The sequence below is a fragment of the Elgaria multicarinata genome, chromosome 6 (assembly GCF_023053635.1).
Source record: "Elgaria multicarinata webbii isolate HBS135686 ecotype San Diego chromosome 6, rElgMul1.1.pri, whole genome shotgun sequence".
In the NCBI taxonomy this organism is placed as follows: domain Eukaryota; kingdom Metazoa; phylum Chordata; class Lepidosauria; order Squamata; family Anguidae; genus Elgaria; species Elgaria multicarinata.
In genome coordinates, this window is record NC_086176.1 from 47,860,848 (window position 1) to 47,888,037 (window position 27,190).

General features: G+C 40.8%; 1 protein-coding gene across 5 annotated transcripts in view; it reads right to left on the minus strand.

Moving 5' to 3' along the window:
* Positions 1-3,778: 3,778 nt before the first annotated feature.
* The window catches only part of PRUNE2 (prune homolog 2 with BCH domain), a 137,325-nt gene continuing 113,913 nt past the window's right edge, over positions 3,779-27,190 (minus strand). For 4 of the 5 annotated variants that reach the window (XM_063129363.1, XM_063129364.1, XM_063129362.1 and 1 more), the window contains 8 exons: positions 19,639-19,815; positions 15,275-15,377; positions 13,378-13,509; positions 13,025-13,111; positions 11,523-11,621; positions 9,471-9,506; positions 6,253-6,300; positions 3,779-4,224 (listed from right to left, as the gene is read on the minus strand). In XM_063129363.1, coding sequence (XP_062985433.1) covers positions 4,194-4,224; positions 6,253-6,300; positions 9,471-9,506; positions 11,523-11,621; positions 13,025-13,111; positions 13,378-13,509; positions 15,275-15,377; positions 19,639-19,815 — 713 coding nt within the window. In that variant the 3' untranslated portion in view covers positions 3,779-4,193. The remainder of the gene's footprint in view (positions 4,225-6,252; positions 6,301-9,470; positions 9,507-11,522; positions 11,622-13,024; positions 13,112-13,377; positions 13,510-15,274; positions 15,378-19,638; positions 19,816-27,190) is intronic. The other variant, XM_063129365.1, reaches the window with a different exon arrangement.

The window sequence follows — 27,190 nt, forward strand, 5'->3', positions numbered from 1 at the left end:
GTGACCTGAACAGAAACAATTTTTACTATTGGACTGCAGATTTTTTTTATTTCTGATTCATACATATTATACAATATAGTGATATTACACATTGTATTGCTTAATCTACACAATTTAGTCAGCAGAATTGAACACAATGAATAACTCTTTAGAGCCTTTCCAGATGAGAGGGGAACCACATTATATTATTAGTGGCATAATTAGTTTACCACTGGCACAGATCCAGTGCCAGGGGTGAAATATCCCCTCCTTCCACCATTCAAGTTGAGGAGTGCACAGCTTCTAAAAGAGTAAAAATATTTTTTTTTAAAAAAAACAAAAACAATATAAGGATCTGATTCAACCAAAGTGCAGCACTTTTCGGTTGTATTGATTTTAATATGAGAAAAGGAGCAATCCCATGCTCCCTAGGAGGGAGGCTGAGGAGACATGAGATGCTGTGGAACTCCCTTCTCACCTGTGGTGGCGAGGGAAGTCTGTCACTGGAAGCCACCTGAGTGTGGTGGAAAGCCTGCCACTGTTGCTGTACCATGGTGATGGAGTGAAAAAATGGCCATTCTGGGGGTGGGGGAAGGTACTGGGGGAGGTCATTATCCACAGCCCCCTAATAATTCTCATAGAAGACCCCCAAGAGGCCCAGAACTACACTGGCCTTAGAACTGGCATAGTAAAAGAATAAAAAATAAAATAAACATCTTCCACCTTCTATCCGGGCCCAGGGAGCCCCCCCCTCCCGCAAATAGAATTGCTTAGCCCAACCACTTGTTTAAATCACTCCCGCTAAAACCAGTGGGTCTTTCAAGTCCTTGCCTTTGGCTAGAAGTTGCCCCAGATCTCTAAATAGTGTCCAAACTGCATGGGCATAATGGGGAGTTCTCCTGCTTGCCGCATGTGATGCTAAGGGCAGTACTAGCTCATGGATTCCATACAGATTCCATTCCACAGTCCAAACTGCATGAATTTGTATTTGCCATTGGTGCACAAGCTGAGGAGGGGAAAATACCTTTTCCACAGTAACAAATGGAGCATTTAACCCACTACAGAAATGCTTTATTTATTTATTGTTAGGCAAAACATCTGAATCCTCCACAATATTATACATGTTTCATTAAAGAAAAAAGGCAGCTTTGAAAGGCTCCTAATACTTGGTTATGAGTACTTAGATACATGGGGGGGGGGCTTAACATGGGTTGCTCCTCTCAGTGGGAACATCTTCTGGGTGGATCTCTTCTCCTGCTGGTAAAAGGTTGGAAAGGTGACATTTGCAAGTTCCACCTACCCACCCACCCACCCCTTACACACCCTGGAGGGTAGGGGCTGCCAGGAGAAGAGGAAATTGGCCAAAATTGTCTTCACACATCCCTTCCACTAGCAGGATCCTCTACTAGATTGGAAGCCTTCTGTGAAACAGTTCATAGAATGTGAAGTCCGGCTCCAACCCATACGTATAAAAGAGCATATGCGCGTAAGTATTATTTTTAAAGAGAAAAAGAGAGTTTTTCAGGGGGGTTGTTTTTTGCTTAAGATAGCTAGATAGTAATTAGTATATGTAAATTCTATAATTAGGCATTTTTTTAAAAAAGAAAATTCTAAAAATATATACTCATCAGCAAGGAACACTTCTCCCCCTTTAAGCCCTAGAATACCATCATATTGAAATGCCTGTTTTATTTTAACATTATTTAACATTATTCTTAACCATCAGTGTTCAAGACTTGAACCATTGAATATTTGTCAAAGGAAAAGTAGATAGATTTGTTTTGAATTACATGTACCAGTAACTCAGTTATTACATGTGTAGCCTGACCATATGCAGAGTTTGGTATGCTTCAATCCATTGGAAACAATGAGCTTAAGTCATAGGATCACGTTGTAAAGAAACATTTAACATTTCTTCATTTACCATGTAAGAAACCCCAGTGAACACAGTGGGATTTATATACACCACGAAAGCCAAACTCATAACACTGAAGAACAATTCCCATTTTGGAGAAAAATAATTAGAATTAGGGTTGACAATATTTAAACTAACACCTGTCTGTATCTGTGCCCGTAAGAGCAGTTTGCAACTGATGATGTGTATTACTGCGTATTGAAAGCTTCGTCTGTTGAATAGTGCAGATTAAGCTGCTAGTAAAGGCAAAAGAGTAGACCATGCTGTCGTTGTTGTTTTCTGGTCAGCTGGCAACCCTATTTGAAAGGTTAAACTCAAGGGCCACAGTCCACCATAGTTCATATAACTTAAAGCCATGGGATTGTGCCCAGCTCTATGTTAAATTGTGCTACAATGTTTAGAAAGCACATTTCCCAATTAAAATGTCATAAATATGCACTATTTAAGTTCTCATGCAATATTTCCCAAAAGAAAATGCTAACATTTTCAGAAAGTTGTCAGATCCATTTGCTCAGAGAGAGAATGAGAGAGAGAGAGAGAGAGGTGGCAGACAACACAATGCAGTTGACAGTAAGCCCCAAAATACAATTTCAGAACAAACATGCAACTTGTACATATCTACCCCAGTCCAGAGCTCCATGTAGCCTGAAGTGCACATATCTTGTAACCATTCAGTAGTGAAATACATCTCCAAGTACACAAAACTTTGTGTCTCTGTGGTGCTGCTTCCTTCACAAAATGGAATGTGCTCATTATTGTTTCTGTGGCCACAGGAGTTAGCATTGGCAGAGGAATTGTTGAATATAGGATCACTAGTTAAGAAGAGTTCAGGACCAATACAAAGTTGATTATAAGCTTCAGTAAAGACATATCAAATTCTATGAATGTTAAGTTTTCATCCTTAAGTTTTCAAAACAGAGTCTAAGTAGGAATCAAGTAGTACTGAAGGGAGGCCTTGGGAGCTAATTCACATGAGGTAGAAGAATCACCACAAGGTTTATTTTACTATTAATATCCATGCGATAAAAAGATCTTGTGAAAGGACACCTCTATGGCAAAATTGCAAGTAACTGATCCTTCAGAAAGCTTATTTCATAGTACAAACATTTCAGAGGTGAGTACACATGAGTAACTGTATTTGGGATAAGGGTAAAAGACCTGTATCGATAATCCCCCTTTTGTTCTGAGTTGCATAGCCTGAATACCTGCCAAGAACATGAGTTCATGGTATTAGGCACACTGAGAAATTCAAACTGAGAACAATCTCAGCATTCTCAAATATCTAAGACGGGTGGGCAGAAGGTAGATGTTTTGGACATCAATGCCCAAAAGCTCCTGTCAGCATGGCCAATGATCAAGAATGCTGGGAACTGAAGTCCAAGACATCAGGAGATCTACTTTCTGCCCACCCCTGTTCTGAAAGATGGTGTGAAATGTCTGATGCTTATTTGGGTCCACTCTTCTGTAGGAATCGATTCTCAGTACTTCACAGGATTGGCCCTCACAAGACATGCACTCTTCTCAGAACTTCACATATTAAGGAGGTATGCCAAGCAGTGCATAAATTGACATAAACCAAGGAACAAGTTAACATAGTGCTACATCAGGATTGAAGAGAGCATTTAAGAGAACCTTTGGCGACATCTGCTCTGACAAGGGCCCCAAATGTTAGATGGCAATGCAGAAATGCTAAAAGAAATATATAGATCCCAAAACAAATAATCTCAAGAGTTGTTAACAAATGTTTTTTATCCTTTGTTCACTCTACCAAGAGATAATCTTTAAGCTGTGTACAGACATGTATAACTTGAATGATAAACACTGTGGGAAGGCGCTGTCAGTGTTCTGTAGATATGTACTGCCATTTAAGACTGATCTCAGAGAAATGTTAATATGTTAAAGACGAAATGGAACAACAAATCAAATCAGCAAAATCACAGGTGAGGCACATAGATGGCAACATAATTGGGAACTGAAAAAATCCAAAATGAAAGAGATTTCCTTATTGCACATAACACCCCTGAAGATAATAATACACCAAGCCATAATTCACATGTCGCTGCTTATCTGGCGGCAGCAGCAACCCCTCTTTTTTAATCTCAAGAAGGACTGAGTAATCAGACAACAAAGGTTACAATCTACCAGGAACTGTTCTTGCACAGACTTCATGGAAATAGAAAAAGGCTCGTAGATAAGATCCTGGAAGACTGTGCTCAAATGAGACGCCAAAGCTGTCCCCATCCTGAAGACCCAGGCACATCGAACATATGGGGAAAAAATCTTCGGTTTGCCAAGGAAGTTAGGGATTTCCTTTCAGCTTCATGTCAATGCTTTAAAGAAAGAAAGAAAGAAAGAAAGAAAGAAAGAAAGAAAGAAAGAAAGAAAGAAAAAGAAAGCAGGAGGGGGGACATTTAGTACAGTGTACATTGATTGTAACAATTGCATCCATCCAGGACTTCCTCTAAAGAGCAGAGGGCAGCACACATATACAAAGGTGCAAAACAGTGCCCCGTCTGACTACTGCCCAGGCCCAGACAGTTCACTTTAAAAGTAGAACCACTTCAGACAGCTTCCAACCACTTTCTGTACTCCATAAACATGCTTCCTGACCTTTCCCTCTTTCTTAAGTTACAGCTCAATCATGCCAATCATGCCAGGTTTGAGTCAACAAACATGCAATCGAACAGAAGTAAAAGATGCAGAGGTCCAGCATGAAGTCCGTAACTTAAGCAATCAGGTAGTATTTTGATGGCTAGTTTATAAAAAATGCCAAAATCCACATCAATGTACCTCATGAGATCATCAATACACAACATCTTACACACAGTGGCAAGAATGGACAGGTTCTTTTAAGAGTATGTTTGTTTCAATGTGACTATGTACGTCTGGTGATAATTATTTTGGGATTCATTTATCGTTTATAGCAGCCATGTTGTGAGCATTTAATTACTACATTTATTTTAATACAGGACTGCACCACTTATGCCCTACAGAGCTGAAAACATCCATGTATTATGGCCTGACAGGTGTTTGACAATGGCTGGCTATATCTCTTGCTTATTTGTCCTCACTGTTTACATTTTGTGCTTACTTTTGCACTGGAGCGCAAGTGCACTCCGGGTCCTGTTGTTGTTGTGTGTGTTTTTAAAAAATGGTGGGTGCGATGTCCCTCCTCCCATCCAGGATGTCACACTTCAGTTTCGACACACAGAGATGATCCCGGAAGCAAGTAGGTGTGGGATCGCCCCCCTCCCTCTACACCCGTAAGTGTGGAAAGGGACTTAAGTTAGTCATGACTCATTTGTCCCATAGATTTCAATGGGATATAAGCATGGCTAATTTAGGGTGCAATCCTATGCATGTTTAAGGCTTCTCCACATTTAGCGGAAATCCTGCAGCCTTAACGTGGCTATCTCTTTTGCAGTCTTTCCATGTTTTATGACAGGCAATATACACACATTCCCTTCCCTTGTTTATGCCCTTTCCATCCCATATGTTTTATTGATACCGCCAGCAGATGGCGCTGCTTATCACACAAGTTGGGTTTATTAACACATTTTCAGTAAGTTTTAAAATGGCAGATTATCATTTGAAAACAATGCAAGAGGCATCGGAGTTTGGCTGGCTGAGAGTTGTAGGTCTTTTTCATGTCTAAATATGGATAGGATTGCGCCCTTCCTTAATATCTGAGCCTTGGCTCCTTTATGACATGTCTTTTGTATTCTGTGGAATAAGGAACTATTACCAGATGTACTACTTTTGTTTTTGTTTTTGTTTTCTTAAACATTCGTGTGTGTGTGTTCAAAAGAGATGTTTTCTGAATCAGAAAATGGAATTAAAAACATGCAAAATACTTCTGGTTTTGATAAAACTATTCCCCACTTGCTATTCAAACAACAGATGAAGGCAAATAAAAACACAACTAGATGAATGATTTTGGAATACATATGAAAGCACAAAAGGACCAACAACAACAAGGCTGGGTACACTCCAGAAGTGCATAATAAAAATGATATTCCTCAGTGCAAAGCTGCAAATCACGTCCACAGGGTTGAACTGTTAATGAAATAAGTTGAATGGGCTAACACATTTATCGTATCAGCCCCAACATTAGGGAATCTTCCTCATGTGTGGATAGCTCACACTACGTAAAAGTGTGCCACTGCATTTAGGCAACTACATTGAGAAAGTTAGCTTTTCTCTGAACACAACCTGAACTGCAGTCTAAAAGGGAGCATCTAAGCATTTGGATGTGGAAGAGACTACCTGGAGTTTACCCAGTTCTTCAATGGCTCTTGCACTGCATGATCATGAAACAATACTCAAGCATAATGGCATCATTAATAGTAAATTCTTACTCCTGCTGGACTGAGGTTATTTCTGGCTCATTTGAAAGACAGCTCGCTCTGAAGGCAAGGGAAAATGAAAAGCAGTAAACATTTTTCTTTCTCTTGTGTTCTCTTTAGACATTTTGAGAAGTACCTAATTTACTTTAAAGACATATTAAATGTATTGTGGGACAACTTCTCATGGTCCATGGTACATGAAGTGTTCATCTAAGTGCAAGGGTAAAGAACCCTTGGCCTGTGGGGCTAATCAGGCCAGTTCAGGTTCCCTAATCCAGCCTAGGGAACCTCCTGGGCGTTCCTCCAGTGATGGCCAAATCCTTTTCTCCATGCAGAGAGAGAGAACTACAAAACTCCATGCCTTTCTCAACACAGAGGAAGTGTGAAGTAGACAGAGGATAGGGTGATGATGTCAATGGGTATAGCCATGCTCATCAATGTCATCTGGCCTGTGAAGGGCCTGGTAGAAAACAGTCTCTCCCACCCCCTCTCCACATTAAGAGAGTTCTGCAACCCTGCTTAACTGGGTAGGTGATTAGGCCTATGTATCATGATGATATAGCCTTTCCCAGCCTGGTGCCTTCCAGATGTTTTGGACCACCACTGCCAGCATTCATGAACGCTGGCCACGCTGGATGGGGCTGATGGGAGTTAAGAACAAAAGAAGTGCCAAGCTAGATCAGACCAAGGGGTCATCTAGTCCAGCACTCTGTTCACACAGTGGCCAACCAGCTTTCACTCAGGAACTCACAAGCAGGACACAGGTGCAACAACAGCCTCCCACCCATGTTTCCTATCAACTGGTCTATATATAGGCTTACTGCCTCTGATACTAGAGTTAAGAGTTAGGGGACAAAGGTTATTACAGAATGAAGAAGAAATGCCTCCCCAAAGGCCCACAAAAGTATATACCACAATAAACCTATTAGTCTTTAAGGTTCCCACAAGACTCTTTGTTGTTTGCTACAACAGATTAACATGGCTATTTCTGTAGATTCAATCAATGGAAGAAGTCACAAGGGTGGTGCATAGAAGATTTACTGAACTGTGAACAATTTGCCATTTTAAATACATTAACAACCCAATCCTATGGGCAGTTGCCTTGGAGGAAACCTTGTTGTATGCAGAGGGACATACTTTTGCATAAGCATACATAGTGTCGAGCTGCAAGACAGCTATCTTTATACAATTGCATCTTTAAGGCAGTATGGAAAATGTGTTACAACAAAAAGGTTCTGTAGACTAAAATGTGATGCCTTCTTGTATACATCTCCAGAGGTCAGTGCTGCTGCACCAATTTGGGTCACCATCACCAGATGCAGTATAGCAGCATAGCACAAAGCTAGAGTATGTCATAATAGGTTGAAAGAGAGCAGGATGGGAACAACATGAGGTCAAGATGGCAGATGACCATATGCCACAGTAAAGACTTTGAACAATCATGAAGTCAGCTTTGTTGATACAAGCTAAAAAACCTTGTATGCAGTCATCATCTGTTGAACTGGGATTGCAATTGATAGGTGACATGGCACATTGGCTTTCATCTACATGTCTTGCATAGGAAGTCACTATAGCTAAACTGGTACAAGCCATTCTATGCACCATTCAAGGTAGGTCCATCTTTAAAGTCAAGCACTAGAATTCTGCGTTGTATCACATAGTCATCCTCTGGCAGTAAATTTAAACTCTTTTTGGCTGCTTTGAGCCATGCAGCTGTTGTAATACTATCATTATTTAACCTCAAGGAAACAAAGGCTGCATTTTGGGATTGCTAAAGCTCATGCAATTGTATTGACAGCCAAAGCATAGCCGAAACACTTTTTCCAACATAAGGCTGCTGTCTTCAATATCCAGGCTAATGAAATATGGCTTTCCATGTTAAATACCATGTTACAGACCTCCATTCTTGGGATGGTATGGACCACTATTCATCTTGACCATAAAATGGCAAAGTCTTGGAGGTCAGTAGGATTATATTCTCTGGATAATTTGTAGTGATCTTCAGTAGTCCCAGCCTGATTTAGAGTATGTCAGCAGGATCATCTGGTTTTCCACAAGGTCTTTTTTCATATTCAATTTGCCAGATGTTACATTAGAATCCAGCTTAGCTGAGTACATCAATCTAAATATATTTGTTTGTTTAATAAAGGTCATTTGAAAAAGGATAAATCATCTTAAGTAAAAAGGTCAGTGGAGTAGCTTGCTTAAGGAAAACCTCTCAAGCTGTCAACAGAGCACATTTGATTAAGAGGTAAGTTTCACTGAAATCAATGGGGCCTATTTTCAAGTAAATATGTTTAGGATGTATGATGTGCTTATGATCATCAATCATTGAAGAGGCTTCAGTGGAATTGCTTCAGAGTAAAGTGGTTTTATGTATTCTGATGACATACAAAATCAGCCCTCCCTCCCTTGAAATGCCAAGACACAGGACAAGGCTTTCAGTAGATGAACAGTTGATATTTTTCTTGGATATCAAAGCTGAATATAAACTGACTGTGCAAACCAAGTCGCTAAACTATGACACTTTCACATAACAGTTATGACTTGACCATTAAGTGCATATAGTTCAATTAAGCTGCAACCCTATGACATTTTCCTGACAGTAAATCCCACTGAAGTCAGTGGAGCTTACTTCTGACATGTACAGGATTGCACTGTTCATTGTTTTCTTTATAGTAAGATAATATAATGCCAGCAATTACCAGAATGCTGCCTTACTTTGCTGATGCCTCCCTCAGCTCCTCATCCAGTCTGTGTGAGTAAAAGTTATTGATGTTTCAGGGGGAGGGGGAAAGAAGAAGAAGCAAGCAGAGCATAAGGGTAAAAACAGAGCAGAGATCAAGCAAGGTACATGCCTTTAAAATTCTGCACCAATAAAAGATCTTTAATTCATCCTTTGATTCAGTTTCATGTTTCCAAGCATTTCGCTTATCTGGAAGCAGGCTTGTGAAGCTAGCAGCATGCGTGCTGTACAAAGCAGACAAGGGTGCTTGAACTGAACAGATTAAAGTTAGCTGCAGAACAAGCCAAGTGAAAGATATTTCCAGTTTAGCAGACTTCAATCAGACATGACTGATCTAAATAGCTCATAAGTGAAGTTCCATTATGCATAGCGATGAGATATTTGTGTGTGTGCCGACTGCTGGAGCCCTATAATGGCTGATTCATCATAAACCTTTACTCTATTAGAAACATCAGCACAAGCTTCAGCAGAGCAAGAATGTTACCTTACTCTTCTCTGAAAGGACCTGTCTTCATCATACCTTTCGAAAGAAAAGTGGGTGAAGGACAAAAACAGATGAGGTCAAATTATATGCAATTGCCACAATGATCCCAAATTAATTATTAAAATTAACAAGAAACCTATCTCACTTGGAGCACCAATGAGCTTGCAGCAAATTAGAGTTAGCACCCTTACACATTTCTAGGATATTCACTCTATCCAGCCAGCATTCAGTATTTTCACTTGGGTTCCTGCTGCTCCTGTTGATGGGTTTTAGATGGAATGTAAACAAAATACCTGTTTCCTCAGTTCACATGATTTGTACTGTGGAAATATCTTTCTCTGCTGTTTGTGAGGGGACTCTAATTCCTTAACTCTCTACAGTGTGTGCTCCCCCTTTTTAGGTTGCCTGTTTAAGAAGCATTAAACAAGTCTCATAAGTATCTGGAGGTGGGGGACGATGGGATAAGTGGAAGGGAGGCAGACTGCAACATTCCTAATCTAGGTCTCCCAAATGCTGTGACATAGGTATTAATGTGTAATCAAGCAGAGGACTTTGTAAAGAGAGAAAGAAGGAGAAGAAGAAAAGAAACAAAAAAGAGGAGTATGTTTTTGTAGAACCCCTGAGGTGTTGGGATATTAATTGTTTCAATTCTTGTCCTTTAGACTAGCAATTTGCTATGTGAAGAAAAACATTCTTCATCTAAATATTTAATTTGATTTACCAAGCAATGGAACATCCTCATTTGTGACACTCAATATATCTCTGGTCATCATCCTCTTGCACTATATTATTTCCTGGCCAGGAAGGAATTTACAAGAGAAGATAGGTTCAAGCTACTGCTCCATAGTTTTAGCTTCCATTGCTTTTCTCTGAGCTTATAGTTAATACCTGATGTCTCTGGATATCTCAAATCAATTACTAGTTTTGCAGGAACTCTTTATTTCTTTTATGGAACACACTGGCACAAGGGGGACAACACCTCTTCTGCTTGAACGTATCTACAACTTTTCTTACTACTGCAGGTATTATATAGCATTAACATAACACTGCCAGTGTGGTGTAGTGGTTATAGCCTAGGTTCAGATGCCACGATAACCCATGGTGGGTTAAATAGTCAACAGTGGGTTAAATAGTCAACGATGGGTTACTGTGTCCTGACAGAAAAAACTCCTGACAGGAGTTTTTACACCACGGTTGATTATTGGGACAAAATAACTAATGCAAACAACCAATGCTGTGCAGAGTTGATTATTTGAACAACTGTCGGTTATCATGTCGTGTGTCGAGCACCATTGACTATTTCGTCACACACAGTTGGTTATTTTCAGTGACTACAGAGTCCCCTGGCAAGAGCGACCAAAATCCTGGTGGCTGCCCTAGTCCAGTTGGCAGAACTCGCAATGGCTGATGGGATACCAGTGGGAGGACTGAGGTGGTGGTGGAGATGCTAAACTGTTACAAATCATCATTCTAAAGGGTTTTGCGTGCAGAATCACTTGCTAAGGGCCAAGCTGCACATGATGTTAATTCACACATTTTAAAAAGCAGGCTGAAACTGGCTGCTTTTATTTTGAAGAAAAAGTAGTATTGGCAAGTTACCATAAGTTTTAAAAAATCCATACCACATTCAATATGTAATATGTCTACCATGTGTCATACAAAAATTTAGTAAGAGCACCATAGTAAGAATATTCCCCATTTCTAGCTTTACTAATGGACTATGCTAATGAAGTTATTGCAACAAAAACAATTAAAACTGCAATTGATTCCTGGATACTTTTTACCATGAGAAACCAAACTGAAATTTTAAACTGAGCTCTTGATTACTGATAAATCATAATAAATACAAATTATTTCTAATGGGCTCAAGATTCTGCATATTAAGCTCATTATTTTCATTTCTGATCAGAATCTTGAGTATTCTGTAAATATTAGAAATAATTAATCAGTGAAATCTGGTTTGGAAAGGCAAAATCAATTCTGCCTAAAAGTCAAAACCCTTTAGTTTCACAGAGATAACACATCATTACTCGCTGAATGTTCTTCACTTACTTGACAATACTTTCTGGGATATTTACATATTCCATTGGAATGAGTTCACTGAGTTCTGCCAAAGTGCTGACATACTGTATTTTACTGCTGAATTTTGAGCTGAAATATGAAGTACCATTCATTAATTAAGCAATATAAATTTAGAAATGTACAAGATACTCATTATCATGACAGTTCTTATAATTCATCCCATGATCAATAACAAGCAGCTCACAGAGTGATCCTATACGTATCTTCTCAGACGCAAGCTCCATTGAGTTCAATGGGACTTACTCCTGGATAGGTGTGTATAGTATTGCAGCTTGAATTAGCCATTTATAAGCTTCACATCTACAGTAAGCTTCCTGTGAACAATCTTACAGATATACATGTAACTTCAAGTTAAAATCAACATAGATCACTTGGGGAGTTTGGAATATTTAGCCAAGAGGGTTGTGCAAATTTTATTCCTCAAGATAGGGGCATTGGAACACAAAGCAGGGAAACAAACATCTAGGCCTACCTCCATTGACAGGGAAATTAGGGAATGGTTTTAGAAACTATGGAGCATGAAGCATGGCAGGAGCATAGCCTGGATATTCAAACAGAAGACTTGGTTCACTGCCTTGTGCTTCATCCACAATACGGTCTGCATTTGAGACTGAAGTTTTACAACTGCAGTAAGTTGGTTTATGATTTCAGCATTGGAAAGCTAGAGGCAGCTGTTTGAAATAGGCCTAGGGGCAGTATCCAGTTAGACACTAGTAAATCACATTGTGCCAATGTAAGGGACCTTTAACGTAATGCCAATAGTGTTAGCTAGCATGACAGGATTCCCTGGAAAACTCATTCTGCCAGTTTATGCTGTTGGCATTGTGCTAGAGGTCTCTTACTCTAGCGCAACATAGTTTACATTAACCCTAATGTCTGATTGGATACTGCCTATAGAATATATAACAACAACAACAATTTATTGCAGTCAATATACCATTCCAACAAAAGTTACATACAGAAACACTTAGTGTACAGTTAGCTATTAAAAAGACAAGTATAGTGTATATCTGCTTCTTGAGTATTCACCGTGTTTCTCATAGATGATCTCAGTAGTCCTCTCATGAATCTTGTAATGTACATTGGTATTACTATCCCCATATTGCAGAAAGAGTGTGTGTAGGGGTGGGGTGGGGGCGAGGCTGAAAGTTAGTGATGTACCAAAGGCAGCCTAGTAAGCTCATTGTTGAGATTTGGACATGGATGTGTAAGCTTGACTGCCATTTTTTTTGGTAGAAAGGCAGGGTCTCTACACCCAGCACACTACATCAGCTTTCATAGGGCAGTAACAGTGTGATTTTATTGTTAATTTCACTAGGAGGTCTTCTAAAGAAATGAATAGACTACTTCCCTCTTAACAGATTCCTCAATCTCAGGTCCATTTTCCTTCTCCCCACAATAAAAGCAGTTCTGTGCAGATGGAACTTTAACAATGTACAATCCTGACACTTTTGACAGTTTAGAACTGGTACCTTATAAAAGGCCGCGTCACCGCTAGAATTGTTCTGATAAACCAAGAGGGATGAACAATGATGAAGGATTTCAAATTCTTCCTTAACCTGTGTTGGAAAAGAAGCATATTTTAGGTCTTCAAAATGAAATGGATTGCCCATGAAAAATGTTTCACTGCCATGCACACGATGCCAGGATTCGTACCCTTTCGACATGCCACAACAAATGTAAAATTTTCACAGTGTTTTTGTGGCATGTCGAACGCTGAATCCTGTATATATTAACACATTTAGGGAGAAAGGGGGAGGTGAGTTTAACATAATAGGTAAGCCAAGACAGAGAACAGTTAGAAAACAAGCAATGGCCCACAAACCTCCTGTCAATCATCTGGTAACATCTTTTCATCCACCCTAGTCCTGGCATTCTTCTCCTTGGTGTTGCTCCATTCAAGTAAACAATCATATAATCTTCAGCAACCATGAGCTCCAAAGTACTTATTACGTATCTGAACAAAAAAGAGAGCATCAGTGGGGGTGGGAATGGAGTAAGAGTGCTTCCAGATGGAGGGCTCCTAGCACTACCAATGAAAAGGTATTCTGCAGCTTTTCCATCTTTCCCTTAACATTTTTTTCTATTAAGTGTTAGGGTGGGGGCAGAAGACGCAGTGGAAAAACAAGGGAGGGTTACAAATGGAAGAACATGACATCTGGACTCCCTGTAAATTTGGCACAATAAAAACCTGGTCTAGAAGCACCCTTTTCAAAACTTGTTTTTGCACTTAAAACCAAAGTAATGTAATCTTATAAACAATATAGGTAGTATATACAATAATATAAACAACAAACAAAGTTTTTAGGGACAACCTGTAATCAATAGTGCTCTACTAGTACAAGTGTCATTCTAACCACATGCTAAGTAACTACGTAGCACAGCTCAAAATCAGCATAGATCTCTTTTGGAGTTTGGGATATTTAACCAAGAGGGTTGTGCTATTTTTATTCCTCAAGCAGGGGAGGTGGAATACAAAGCAGGAAACATAAATGTCTAAACCTACCTCCATTGCCAGGGAAGGTAGGAAATTACTTTAGCAACCTTGGGACATGATGCATGGCATGGGTGTAGCTTGGAAATTCGAACAGAAGACTTGGTCCACTGCCCTGTGTTTCATCCACAATATGGTCTGCATTTGAGATTGAAGTTTTACTACTGCAGTAAAGTGGTTTATGATCTCAGCACTGGAAAGCTAGAGGCAACTCAGGGAAACCATTCCTTTGTATGAAACAGGCCAGGGCTCAATTCTTACTTGAGAGGGGTGACTAGGAGATCACTTTCCTCTTGCTTCTTCCCATAACATCATTTGAGTGCAGGAAACTCACGAGTGGGGCAGAAGCAGTTGGGGGGGGGGGATCTCATGAGTTTCACTTCCAATTTAATTAGTATGGTTTTTTTCTCATATGATTCCACTCCTCCCACATGGTTCCTCCCTTCCTACATTACCCAAGTGGCATAGGAAGAAACAAGAAAAAAGCAGCTCCCATGCTACTATATCGGATTCCACGGTTGATCATCTTCAGGTATAAGCTACCGCGAAAAATCATTAAGGTGGACCTATTCAGACAAAATTGAGTGTGCATTGAATCTAGTCATCCCCAGAGTAACTGGGGGCCTATTTGGGCACACCTGTGCATGCAGGTTCATTGTTGGTGGCGGGCCAGTCATGTGCATCCACTAATATAAATGAGATACAACTTCGGACAAGTCACTACAAACAGCTTTCTGACATTTGATGGTGTACTAAAAGCTGGATTCTGCATCTAGTGGATGCACATGGCCAAGGTCTGGAAGACGGCTTCGATGGGTGTGCTATTGTGCAGTAAAATATAAGAATTATCCTTTAAATGCTAGCAGTTAGGCGAAACTCCCTTTTATTGTTAGCAGTGAAACAAAATGAAACATGCCAAAAGCCAAAGGAAACCAAAAGAGTTATCATTGTTGATTTTGGTCTGTCAGCTCTGGGTAATCTCAGCCAGAAACAGCATAGATTTAGGATCAAACTTGGAGAACAATCACAGTATGTGGTGAACCTAGCTAGTATGTGCTCATTTTATTTTTCTTTCCATGTACAAACCAAATATTTGCTTCACTAAGACAAATTAGCAGTCAAAGAAAGATATTCCTGAAGCCCTGTGTCACTTTTAAATCACCAACTTATCTCTTAAATAAGCAGTGGTTATCTCCAAAGACTTGACCACATTGCTCGCATCACTCACAGGAAAAGGTTTTCCATGACATAGTTGTAATCAGTTCGGCTGCTGTCTGGTAGAAAACATGCAGCAAACACAATGATGGCATTTAGACCATCACCATAGTATCCTGTGGAGCAAACAAAAATGCATTTGTGTCTCACAAAAGATTCTTAACAGGACAAAATCAAGAACACAATCTGGCCGGCCTCACAGACAATGCCAGCTCCAGGTTTTTGAGGGCCTTCGTATAGCTAGAGTAACCAGATACAAAAGAAGGCAGGGCTCCTGCACCTTCATCCCTGTTGGGATGAAGAGGGAATCTCACCAGGTGCTGCCTGCATACAAATGGCACCTGCTGAAATTCCCTTTTCTATACAACTGTTAAAGATACAGGAGCCCTGTCCTCCTTTCCATATGGTCACCCTACTTTTGAGCAAGACACCCTCAATGTGCCCCCGTCCTCATTGAGTTCGCCTCTTCACCACTATTGTCACCAGCTGTTATTGTTCCTCATATCCTTTCTCATCACTGCTATCACTTGCTTGCCAGACAGGTCAGTGAGCTGTGGCAACTACTGCTGCTGCTTCTCACCATTACTGCTGCCTGGGTCAGAGCGAGAGGCAGGTGAACAAGCAGGTTGCAATGGTGAAGAGGAGGAGCAAGCCTAGGGAGCTCGTCAGCGGTCCCCTGCTGGGGTGTGGTTCCTCAGCAACTGCCCAACCATACCCATCCTTGACACAGTCCCTAGATCTGCCACACATATCTGCACATGTGCATTACAATGTATTATACTGTGACAGAATAAATCTTTTTAGTTTCTCATTTTTGCCACAAACCGTATCTACCCTTGATGCCAGCCATGCTCATAGATGTTGGACAGATAAATATAGATATATAATCTTGAGACAGTATGAAACGTACCAGATTGTTATGGTCAAGTCTCAGATACTCTAATTGTTTCCGCGCATGATAATTTCTTTGTAGGAGGCAAGAAAGCCAGAAAAACTACAGCTCTTTTAAGCAATGCAGAGTTACAAATGAATGGCTGGCTTAAGCCCCAGCTCAAAATTCCATCTCCTTCAGAAGAGTGTGCAGAATTGGGGCCAAAATCAGACTGTTCTTGGATTGGGCTTACTTGCTTACCTTTCTCTCTGGTCTGGGCTTGGCAGGCAGCTGTGAGCAGACTGCCATTTAAAATTGTCCACATCTCCCCATTGTGAGGAACCATTTTTCTGCATTGTGGGTATTTCAGACAGCAGACTTAGTGGAGGTACTGGCCCCAAACCAAGGTGCTGCCGCCACACACCATAACCACTGGCAATGGTTTGACTTGAGGGTCTCATAACATTCTCATATGTGACGTAAGGCCATTTTACAGTATAAGCTGCCCAGCTTTGCCACACCGTGGACCTCCTCTAGTCTAGAAAATTATTTAATTTGCAAAGCTTGATAAGGTCGCATCTTGGAAGCAGATGGACTGAGAGGACAAAAGCAAAAAAGGGTCTTTGCATAAGCAGTTGGTCCTAGACGTGGAAGACTTAGGCCAGGATATGGCACTATCAAAGTGGTATGAAAGCGGTAAATCTCCACTACTGCTTTATAGCGGTATTGAAGTGCACTGAAAACTGTTGGGGCCCATTGACACATACCATATGCCACTTTCATACTGTTATATCCTGCTTGGTGTAAATGTTTCATGGGCCCCAACAGTTGTCAGTGCACTTCAATACCACTATAAAGCAGTAGCGTAGCTTCTGCCATAGACTCATCCCATTCAGTGCTGCCGATGTGAGCCCTAAGGCAGCATTATGAGACAGTTCATCCATAGGCAAACACAAACCATTGCCTAGGCCTGTGTGAAGCTGTTGCCAGCTTACATGGAGAAGGCATTTGTGTGAATCAGGACCTCCACATGGGCTGTATAGTCAGAGCAGCCCAATTCCCATGGCAGTGAAGGCATTTTCCCCCAAGTCACTGCCATTGTACTGGCCACCCACTGGAATACCACCCACTGGAAAGGGCTGTTTCACACAAGTGGCACCTCCATGTGCGTGTAGTCCAGTTGGAGCCACTTCACGTGTGAAACTCAGCTTCAGTTCAGTACCTGTAAAATGGAAATATTAGTGGCCACATAGTTATTGTGAGACTAATGAGGCTAAAACAAATTGTAAATTAGAAATTCCATATAAATGCTAAAGTGTAGCAATAAAAAATAAGTGAGAGCAGGAAACAGAGAGTGATACCATGAATTGAAACTGGCACCCGCTGTGGTGTATGACCAAGCCCCAGAGGAAAAAACTTGCCACATCTGGAAAAACTGTTATGTCCAGGAGTGGGCAACCTTGTGGTCCTCCAGATGTTTTAGCTATAACTTTCACCAGCCACAAGCTTGTGAAGGGCCACAAGCCAGCATAGCCAAGGGTGAGGAATCATGGGAATTCTAGGCCAAAGTATTTAGAGGGCCACAAAATATCTGGAGGGCCCCATAGTGAGTGCAACATCCTAGCATGAGCATATCCAAGGTGGGAGTAGGTTGTCATTCTTTATTACATTTCTATTCCGTCCCATAGCTGAAGCTCTCTGGGCAATTAGAGGGTGAGTCTGAGGCTTCAAACCACTTTGTGCACCATCTTCTCTGGCATCATGTTGGCTGTACAACTAGCTGAAGGGCCATATTTTAAAGAACTGATTACTGATACTTAATTGCCTTGACCCCAAGGCAAATGCTCATTTCTATCAAATCATACAGGCCCACCACACAGATGAACAACATTTCCTCCAAACAGGAGTAAGGAGGAAATATTCTAAATTCAGTATCCATTGAGGCTAAGGGGTAATAGTGAGTTTTGTTTTTACTTCCACTTTTTGTAAAGAAAACTGAGAGGAGTCATTCTTTGCGTATATAAATGGAAAAGTCTCCTGGGACTCACAATACAACTGCTGTCATATGGTGCTGTCATAGGTCCTTCCTTCTAATTGGCTCTGAGGCTGGCATAGCCTGTTCACTTTGGCAGATGTGTCTCTACAATTACACAGCCCCCTTTAATAGCCCCAGTTTGCAATCCCAAATAATGCCAAATAATGATGTACGAAGTGGCATTTCTTTAACACGAATAACAGAAAGCAATTCTAATAAGCCACTGGAATATATTATTTCATGCTGCCTGTTATGGTCATTAATTCAGTGCTAAAATTAAAATTGCCAGGTTTAATCAGAGTTTCTGGCCTAGAGGCCTTTCTCTTTAATCCCAGTTGGATGGGAACTGATAAGGGCTACTCAGAGGGGCTCTATTATTATTATTATTATTATTATTATTATTTATTTATTTATTTATTTATTTATTTATTTATATAGCACCATCAATGTACATGGTGCTGTACAGAGTAAAACAGTACTGCACATGCTCAAGAATACTGTTATTAGCTCACATATTCCAGGTCCGAACTGTAGTGGTAGAAAGAGTTTCCAAGCCTAAGCCTTGGTCCACACTGGCTCTTCTGCCCTGTTCCTTTCCCAGCCTCTTTATCTACCCCTCCCCATCCCATGTATGTATGTAAAAACAGATTCCTGGTTTCTACAACTGATGAAAGATGAAGGTGATCAAAGGGATCAAAGAGGGAACAGGACACAAGGAAAGTCATGGTGCATTGTCTCCTACTTCTGTAGCACCTTGAAATGTGTATGCAGCATCTCCAGGTTGTGGCCTAGCAATCCCACAGGGAGAATGAGGGCAGCATGGCTGTCATCCTGAATCCGTGCACCCTGCTCCAGAAAAAAAATGAACTGCATCCAAAATATTTTTCCATTGTTTATGAATGAAAGATTACAATTCTTTCTTTTTTTTTAGTCAGGATACAACATTAGATAACTAAAAATGAAAACGGCATCAGTTTCTTAGAGTGAATTTGACTACTTTTCTGGCAGACAGCTGGGAATAACCTCAGCATCAACTTAAGTGAGTCAATTGTTCCTGCAATATTCAAACCCTGGGGATATACTATGAACACTGGTAGTTACTTTTCTCTGTACGCTCTCTCTTTCCTTAAATCTTTCCTTCCCTTTGTAACTATTCAACCTAGATCTGGAAAATGGATTATTTCATGCACAGAATAAAAGTAATTAATCATGGAACAGCATATTTCATATGGTAGATATATTGCTGCTATAGCTACAGAACAGATGTTGTATGTAACAGTCAAAGAATTCACTGGGCAATTAGAACTCCACACACATCCATTTAGGTTCAGGACTGTCTCATTAAAAGGAAGCTTATTCTGAATTTGATTCCAGTGGCATAAGAGTATTTACAAAAAAGAGTATCTTCCAAATTTTGGGAATTACATTTTTGCTCCATACTTGTCTAACAATACATTTGGATTTTTCCTACCTCCGTGAGAAATGACTTTTTTATAAGGTTCAATAGCTTTCATATCAATCCTCTGTTCCTGGTCTCCAATGACAACTGTTCGCCATAACCTGTTGTCTTCACGCTCTTCCTCAGCAGTATATTCTGGGATGGATTCAGTTTCTTCCTGAGGAGCTTCCTTAATGGCTGGCTGCTCTTCTGAAAGAATAAAAGATTAAAGTGGCAGATATCACTGACACCTGCAGAAACACCATCAGTCAAATATGTTCTTAGTTCCAAGACCATATGCCGGGACTATCACTTTGAAATTAGTCCTTCCATGAACTGAATAATGCTAATGTCAGACCATGCTCACTGGATATGGCCATGTAAAATATGGCCATGTAAAATACTAATAACCAGACCAACACCTTCCCCCTTTCTATCTTTTTATCATTTGCAACATACTTAGAGCTGCCACTATTTAACTGCAAGTTATTTAGCAGCCCATCCAAATATAAAGATGCATAACTAAGTGTCCTCTGGACATTTTCTCCCAAAACACTGTTGTAGCACACTATTGTTATTGCTTTTGCACAACTATTTGAAGTCCAGAAGTAAATGTTCTTAACTCTTGGGAGTAAATATTTGCACTCCTTAACAGCATTGTACACATTCTCACAAAATCATGCTCATGTCTGTGCAAAAGAGTGAACAATGCTGGGTTTTGTTTTGTTTTTAAAGGCCTTGTTATGCCACATAATGCAGTGGGAATGAGATGAACAACAAATCCCTGCAATGCACACTACTACTTACTTACACACACACACACACAGGATCCCAAAACAATATTAAAGGATAGTGTAATGGCAATTCCAAGAATGTGTACCAGCTTTTCATGACAACATTTTATAAGCACTATTAAACAGGAAAAAGCAAAGAAAACAAAAACAAATAGAAAAAACTATTAATTGCTTCTACCGTGACAGTTCCTAGCACTACAAATTAAAAGACATTGTGCAGCTATTCTGTCTTTTCTTCCTAAATGGATTTTTTTGTGGGGTAGGGGGGAGATGGAAGAAGCAGAGAGGAAGCATGAGAGGGTTACAAGTGGAAGCCATCATCATCTGGACTCTCTCCCCATCCCCCATGTGCACTGGTAAAATTCCATGAATGAGGGAGAGCAATTGCACAATAAGAGCTTCATCTGGAAGCACCTTATGAGGTAAATTCAGAGAACAAGACAACATCTGAATGCAGCTGAGCAACAAAACAAACTGCTTAGGGAGACTGCAGAATCTTCTTTTCTAAAGGTTTTTATTAGAAAACTAGAAGTTACAGAGCAAATTATCATAATGTTTGCATGAGGATATTCTGTAATCCATCTGAATGGTCTCCAACTTTCTCCTTTCTTCAGCACTTCTTTAATCACATACTCTGGAGAAAAGACTGATACTAAGTTCATCCCCACAGCAGTTAAGTATCTCTGGTTTGTTTTTTAGATACTGTTTTACCCCTGGTAGTTGCAATGTAAAGAGAGTTGAAATTTTCACCTAACTTTACTAGGCGTGTGATGGATTTAGCTTGCAAATGAATTTGAACCGTACTGACTCTGCTTGTTGTGACTCTCCAAGGTGATAGAACAGCTGAATTGAAAAGCTGTTTGTCTGGATATGGACATTTATCACAAATATAACAACATCTGACTGGCTGTAGAGATAAACTGGAAATGATCACTCCCTCTGCTCTTTTGACAAGAAACTATTTCAGCAGATAGAATTGTGTCCTCCTGGACCAGTTGCTCAATCTGTCATTTGCTCCCTCCCCATCCTTATCTTGCATATAAAAACTTATCGGGGGGGGGGGGGGTTGTTGATCACTTGATAGGAAAATTAATCCCAGATGAGAGACCTGGATATATAATGTTTATGCCTTGAATTACCACTGGATAACTCATAGGAAATAACAAAGATGGACAACAGTAACTTTGAGCCTAAAATAAAGTGTTGTTTGGGTTATGGTTGAATATGCCAGATGTTATTAGATTGACAGTAGCCGCAGGACCATACAGAAGAACATATGGCACAAAACAGAGCTATCCTTATTCAACCTGGACATCTGTCTATCTAGTTTTACTTACTGTGTTGCTCCCAGAAATTGAGAGAGACAAAATAGATGAGGTTGGGCCTATGTCAGAAGCTGGAGAAGAATGGATGTATTGCAGTTTGTGGGGCTTGATGATGTAGACAAGGTGCTTGATAAGGTTCAGCCAGCCACATGTTTTCTCACCCCTTGCCCTTTGTAGATAATTATATCTTGCAAGGAGTGGACAAGTGGCAGGTTCCAGGTGGTAGTCAATTCCTCTCTTAGGGAGGGAGTGGTCCCAGCTCCCTTAAAAGAGGTGGTGGTATGACCACTCCTGAAGAAACCATCACTAGACTCAGAAGACCTTAATAATTATAGGCCACTGGCAAATGTTCCCTTCTTGGGAAAGGTGCTTAAACATGTTGTAGCTGACCAGATCTAGGCTCTCTTGGATAAGACAAATTTTCTGAGTCCATTTCAATCAGAGTTCAGGCCTGGTTATGGCATGAAACCGCCTCAATCACCCTGTGGAATGTCCTCTATTGGGAGAGAGACAGGGGAAGTATAACCTGTTGATTCTTCTTGAGCTCTCAGCAGCTTTCAATACCATTGACCATGTATCCTTCTGAAGCCTCTGCTGGAGCTAGGTGTGGGTGAGACCACTTTACTGCAGTTCTACTCTTACTTGGATGGACATTTTCAAAAGGTGGTGCTGGGGGATTTCTGCTAGACTGTGGCATCTTATCTCTCATGCTGTTTAACATCTACATGGAAGTGACAAGTGAGGTCATTTGGGGATTTGGAATGCATTGTCGTCAGTATGGAAATGACACACAACTCTGTTTCTCCTTCTCTTCAGCACCAGGTGAAAAGGTGATAGAGTGATGGAGTGGTGCTTGGCTGGATGAGGGCTAAAAAACTGAAGCTCAATCCAGCCAAGACAGAGGCACTGCTAGAGGGTGGGACTCAACCTGTTCTAGAGGGAGTTGCACTCCACCTGGAAAATCAAGAAGATTGAGGGTGCTCCTATATCCATCACTGTCAAGTGCCTTTTGCTGCTTGGAGCGTCTTTTACCAGTTTCAGCTGGTTTTCCAGCTAGGAACCTATCTGGAGGTAGATAGTCTAGCTGTAGAGATTCATGCCCTGCTAACCTCCCATTTGGACAATTGTAATGGTGGACAAGATGCTTGAATCAGTCCATCCCACCACGTGTAAGCTTGACCCTTGCCCATCTTGGCTAATATAATCTAGCAGAGGTGGATTGATTGGGTGGGTCCAGGGGGTAATCTTGAAAATGCTCCAAAAAGAATGTTAGCAGGTGCAGCTTTCTTCACCCCTGCCCAAGAAGGTGCGTCTCCTAACATTATTTTTCCTAAGCAGTGATTAAAGGCAGAGGTGCTCTCTCTCTTCCACTGAAAGAAGCCTTGTATTTAAGCACTAGCCTGGTAGTCATATAGGTGACCAGGAATGCCTTGCAGGAGTGTGAGGGATGGTGTGCTCTGTCCTTCTTCTGTGACCAGCATTGAACCAAGTGGCTGCCCAGGGCCTCTTTGCTTGACCACCCTGTGTCATGGCTGTGTCAGGCATACTACATAGGTAGGTGTGGTTAGAGAGCAAGGCCAATAATAATAGTTTTTTTAAAAAAAACTGGGAATAAAGAGTAATGAGCTGAGAGGGAAGCTGTTGTAGGAGGAAGTGTATGTAAAAGGAGCAGGAGGGAGGATTGAAAGATATTGGGGATAGGGTACAAGGCAACTATGAAAGGAGAGGGGGAGAAGAACTGATAGAAGATGAATAAGAATACTTTGAGAGGCAAGTGGGAGGGGGAGAGGAATACAATATAAAATGTAAGTCTTTTCTGCTTAGGCCCAATTTACACCAAGCAGTATATTGCACTATGAAAGCGGTGTATAAAAGGCAGGAGACCCCCTGTACCAGAGAATTGTCACCTTCTAACCTAGAGACTGGGCCTATCCTTTTAGGACAGCCTTCCCCAAACTGGTGACCTCTGGATGTGTTGGATTGCAACTCCCATCATTCCCAATCAGCATGGACTTTTTATATTAGGCATGTAATTCTTACACCCACCTAACTAGTGAGCACGTTGATCTGGCCATGCCAGCTGGATATGATAGGAGTTGCAGTCCAACACATCCAGAGAGTTCCAGGTCAAGGAAGGCTGCCTTAAGAACTCTCCCTGGAAAGCCAAAGTAGCCTCAGCAAGTCTGGGACAGCAAGATCCTCCTCCTACCACTAAGTGGCAACCAAAGGGGAATGGAATGTACATGAACTGGAGACTATTACCATCTGATAACTGAAAAGGAAGGTTACAGACCATGAAGTAAAAGTGTTCCCAAGAAGCTTCTGCTGCCAAGAACACATGAATGACATCATGAATGACCCTGCTCAGTGTCTCCTCCTGCAGCTATAAATCAATCTGTGTCATCCCCCCACCCCTCCCGGCATATATATATCACAAAGATTTCTGTATCTGTAGCTCTTTTTCAAACAGGCCGTGTAAAGGGTCAAAAGGCGACAACGTTGGCATAAAGATGCTAATTAATATCTTGTCTATTTGTGACCATGCCAAAGGGGGTGTTGTTGTTGTTGTTTTTAGCTCTGCTCTTCCCCTAACAGTGCTGATAATATTATTAACACTTAGCATTAGTAAAGCTCCATTTAAATGCAATTCTAACATACTATGCATTTTACAAATCTAAGGCTACTCTAGAAAAAAAAACTCAAAACGCACTGCGAACATTTTAAGCCAGCATATCTTGCAGCAAATGCACATACCAATAAAAATCTAGACTGCTTGGTATCACTGTTGTGGGGTTGGGTTTTTTTTTTTAAAAAAAATCACAGCTGCTTCTGTACTTGCCTCATGGGCCTCTCTGAGGCATCTGTTTGCTCTCTTTCAATGGACAGGATGCTGAGATAGGTGGACCTTTGACCTGAGTCAGCATGTCATTTTTATCTTCTTATTAACTAGACCAAGTAATTCTTATGCCCACTTACCTAGTGAGCACTGAGAGCCGGCTCTGTTGTGTTATCAGAAGTATTGTAATGGTGATAGGCTCTTTCCTGTTCTCACATGCCCCATATAATACTTTTGCACTCCAACTTTTAATTCTAAGGCATTAATGACTTCATTAATTGTACACAGCTTTGCAATGTTTCTATTTCAAGATGGGAGCACTTTGTAGTCTAAGAATATTAAACAATATTGTATCTTAAAGCAGTGGTGCAGCTAGGCAATTTTAGACCCTGGACAATGGTCTTATGCCCCCCCTTTAGGCAGCCATATGTATTACTTTAGTTAAGAAGCTCACAATTCACCTTTCTCTTCTCTCCGCCCCTCACACTACTATTCCATATTTTAAAACTGCTTCTACATTCCCAATAGGTAGAATATGGAATAGTTTTTACAACAACAACATCCCCCACCTACCCATTTGCCAACCCAGGTAAAAAACAACAACAACTACTCTGAGCATGTACATTTTAAACTCATTTAAATTATAGCTTCATCATGACTACAGGAATAAAATGGTGCTTCTGCGACCCTGATGCTAATCACATTGACTTGGGAATAAATGCCATTCTGTTGTAGAAGAGTATAATGCATTTTTAAAGTAAACACGAGCAACTGTAACCATGCACATGGCCAGGATGCTGTGGTAAGCTGTGTCAGCTCTGGTGGCCCCTGGCATGCTCAGCTGCCCCTATCACCTGCCACTCTTTTGGGGGGAGGATCATTTGTGGCCCCCTGGACTGTGGGGGCCTGGACTTTAGCCCTGAGGTCCGTCTTCAGCTGTACTATTAACCTTAAAGAGCTTTCAAACTCTGGAAAGCCAACTTCTCATTTGCTAGCTACATCAAATTCAACCAACTGTATTATGAAAGAGAGGATGAATAATATTCTGTCGGACCTCATTGTACCCATCTGGAGACATACTGGATGTACAAAATGTGGGCTGGCTATGGTCCAGTAAAGCACTTAGGCTCATGCTCAGCTTCAAACATGTACACATTAGTTGTTTGCAGGAATAATATAAACTGGAATAGAGCCTAACTGGGGGTGGGAGGATGAAGAGCTGAATATTACTGAGCAATAGGATAGAATGATATAAAATTACACCTCTGTCTTTATCTGGTTCAGGTAGCATGGAGGAGAAAGAAATAAGAGTGAAATCAATCCCTGAGCAGAATTGTTTGTATTTTTACTAAACACAAATTTATAGTAAAAGGATGTGGCCCAATGTCAATATCCTTATGGATAGCATACTTATGGGCAGTCCAAAACATCTTTGGCTGGGCAAGAATGTGAAGCAGTTTAGTGTTCCAGTTATCAGCTGCAGGATCACTTGTATAATCTTATGCGTAATTTCCATTCTAGGGGCAGTATCCATGTCTACACTAGTGTTAATGTAAATTACACTGCGTTAGTGTAAGCAACATCCAGCACGACACCAACAGCATTAGCTAGCGTGACGGGGTTCCCCGGAAAATCTGTTGCACCAGCTGATACTATTGGTGTTGCACTAGCGGTCCCTTACACTAGCATAAACAAGTGCAACATAATTTACATTAGTGCTCATGTTGCATCTGATACAGCCCTAGGTATGTACAGAAAATGGATGCATCAATGTGTAGACATTTGAATGGTGTTACTATTAGCAAGCCAAGGTCAAAAATCCAAAGAAGGACACATTCAGTGCATTTATCAATGTGCTTACAGTTGAAAGCCCATTGTGCAAACTTGTAGCCTATGAGCAGAAAGCTGAACTTCTACAAGAACAGAAGGACTGATTCAGCTGCATAAGGCAGCGAGACAGAAGCAGATCTTGATCTCATGTGAGCTAGTGACGCTTTTACTAATGGAATTCTGCCATGAGCTTTTCAGGTAACTAATATTTTTTTCTATTTCTGATGTTCAGAGGCGAGTGCCACAATGAGTGCTTACATTGCTAAAATGACACTACTCAAACACAAGAGGGAGGTATCAGCAGGCTTGGGGGAGCACCAAGGTTTGCAGAAATACCAATATATTTAAGGAAAACCCCTAAGGATGGAAAATCCCCAAAACAGACCAATTAGGAATAAGTCTGTCCAGGGATCACGGAATGCTGACTCACTGTTGTGGGGGAGGGCAATGGAAAACTGGGTGGGAGGCACAGAACAGAGTATTGTGGACAAGGGCATGGCTGACAGGCTGGAACAATGAACAGGAGAACTTCACAGGGCAGCACTGTTGGTGTTTAAGTCTCACGTTTTACTGAGTCTTTTAACTAAAAGTTGTTTGAACTTGTGGGTATATGAAGACCCTTTAGAATTGTATGCATAGAGCTGTGTTGAGTTGATATGCAATTCACTTCTGCTAATGCTTGTGAAAAATATAGGGCAGTGTCCAACTGTGACATTCCTTTAGTGCAAATAATGTTGCGCTAACAGAAACTAGGTTCTGAACTATGCACAAGAGAAAAATCCAAGTAAAGTTAGATTTAT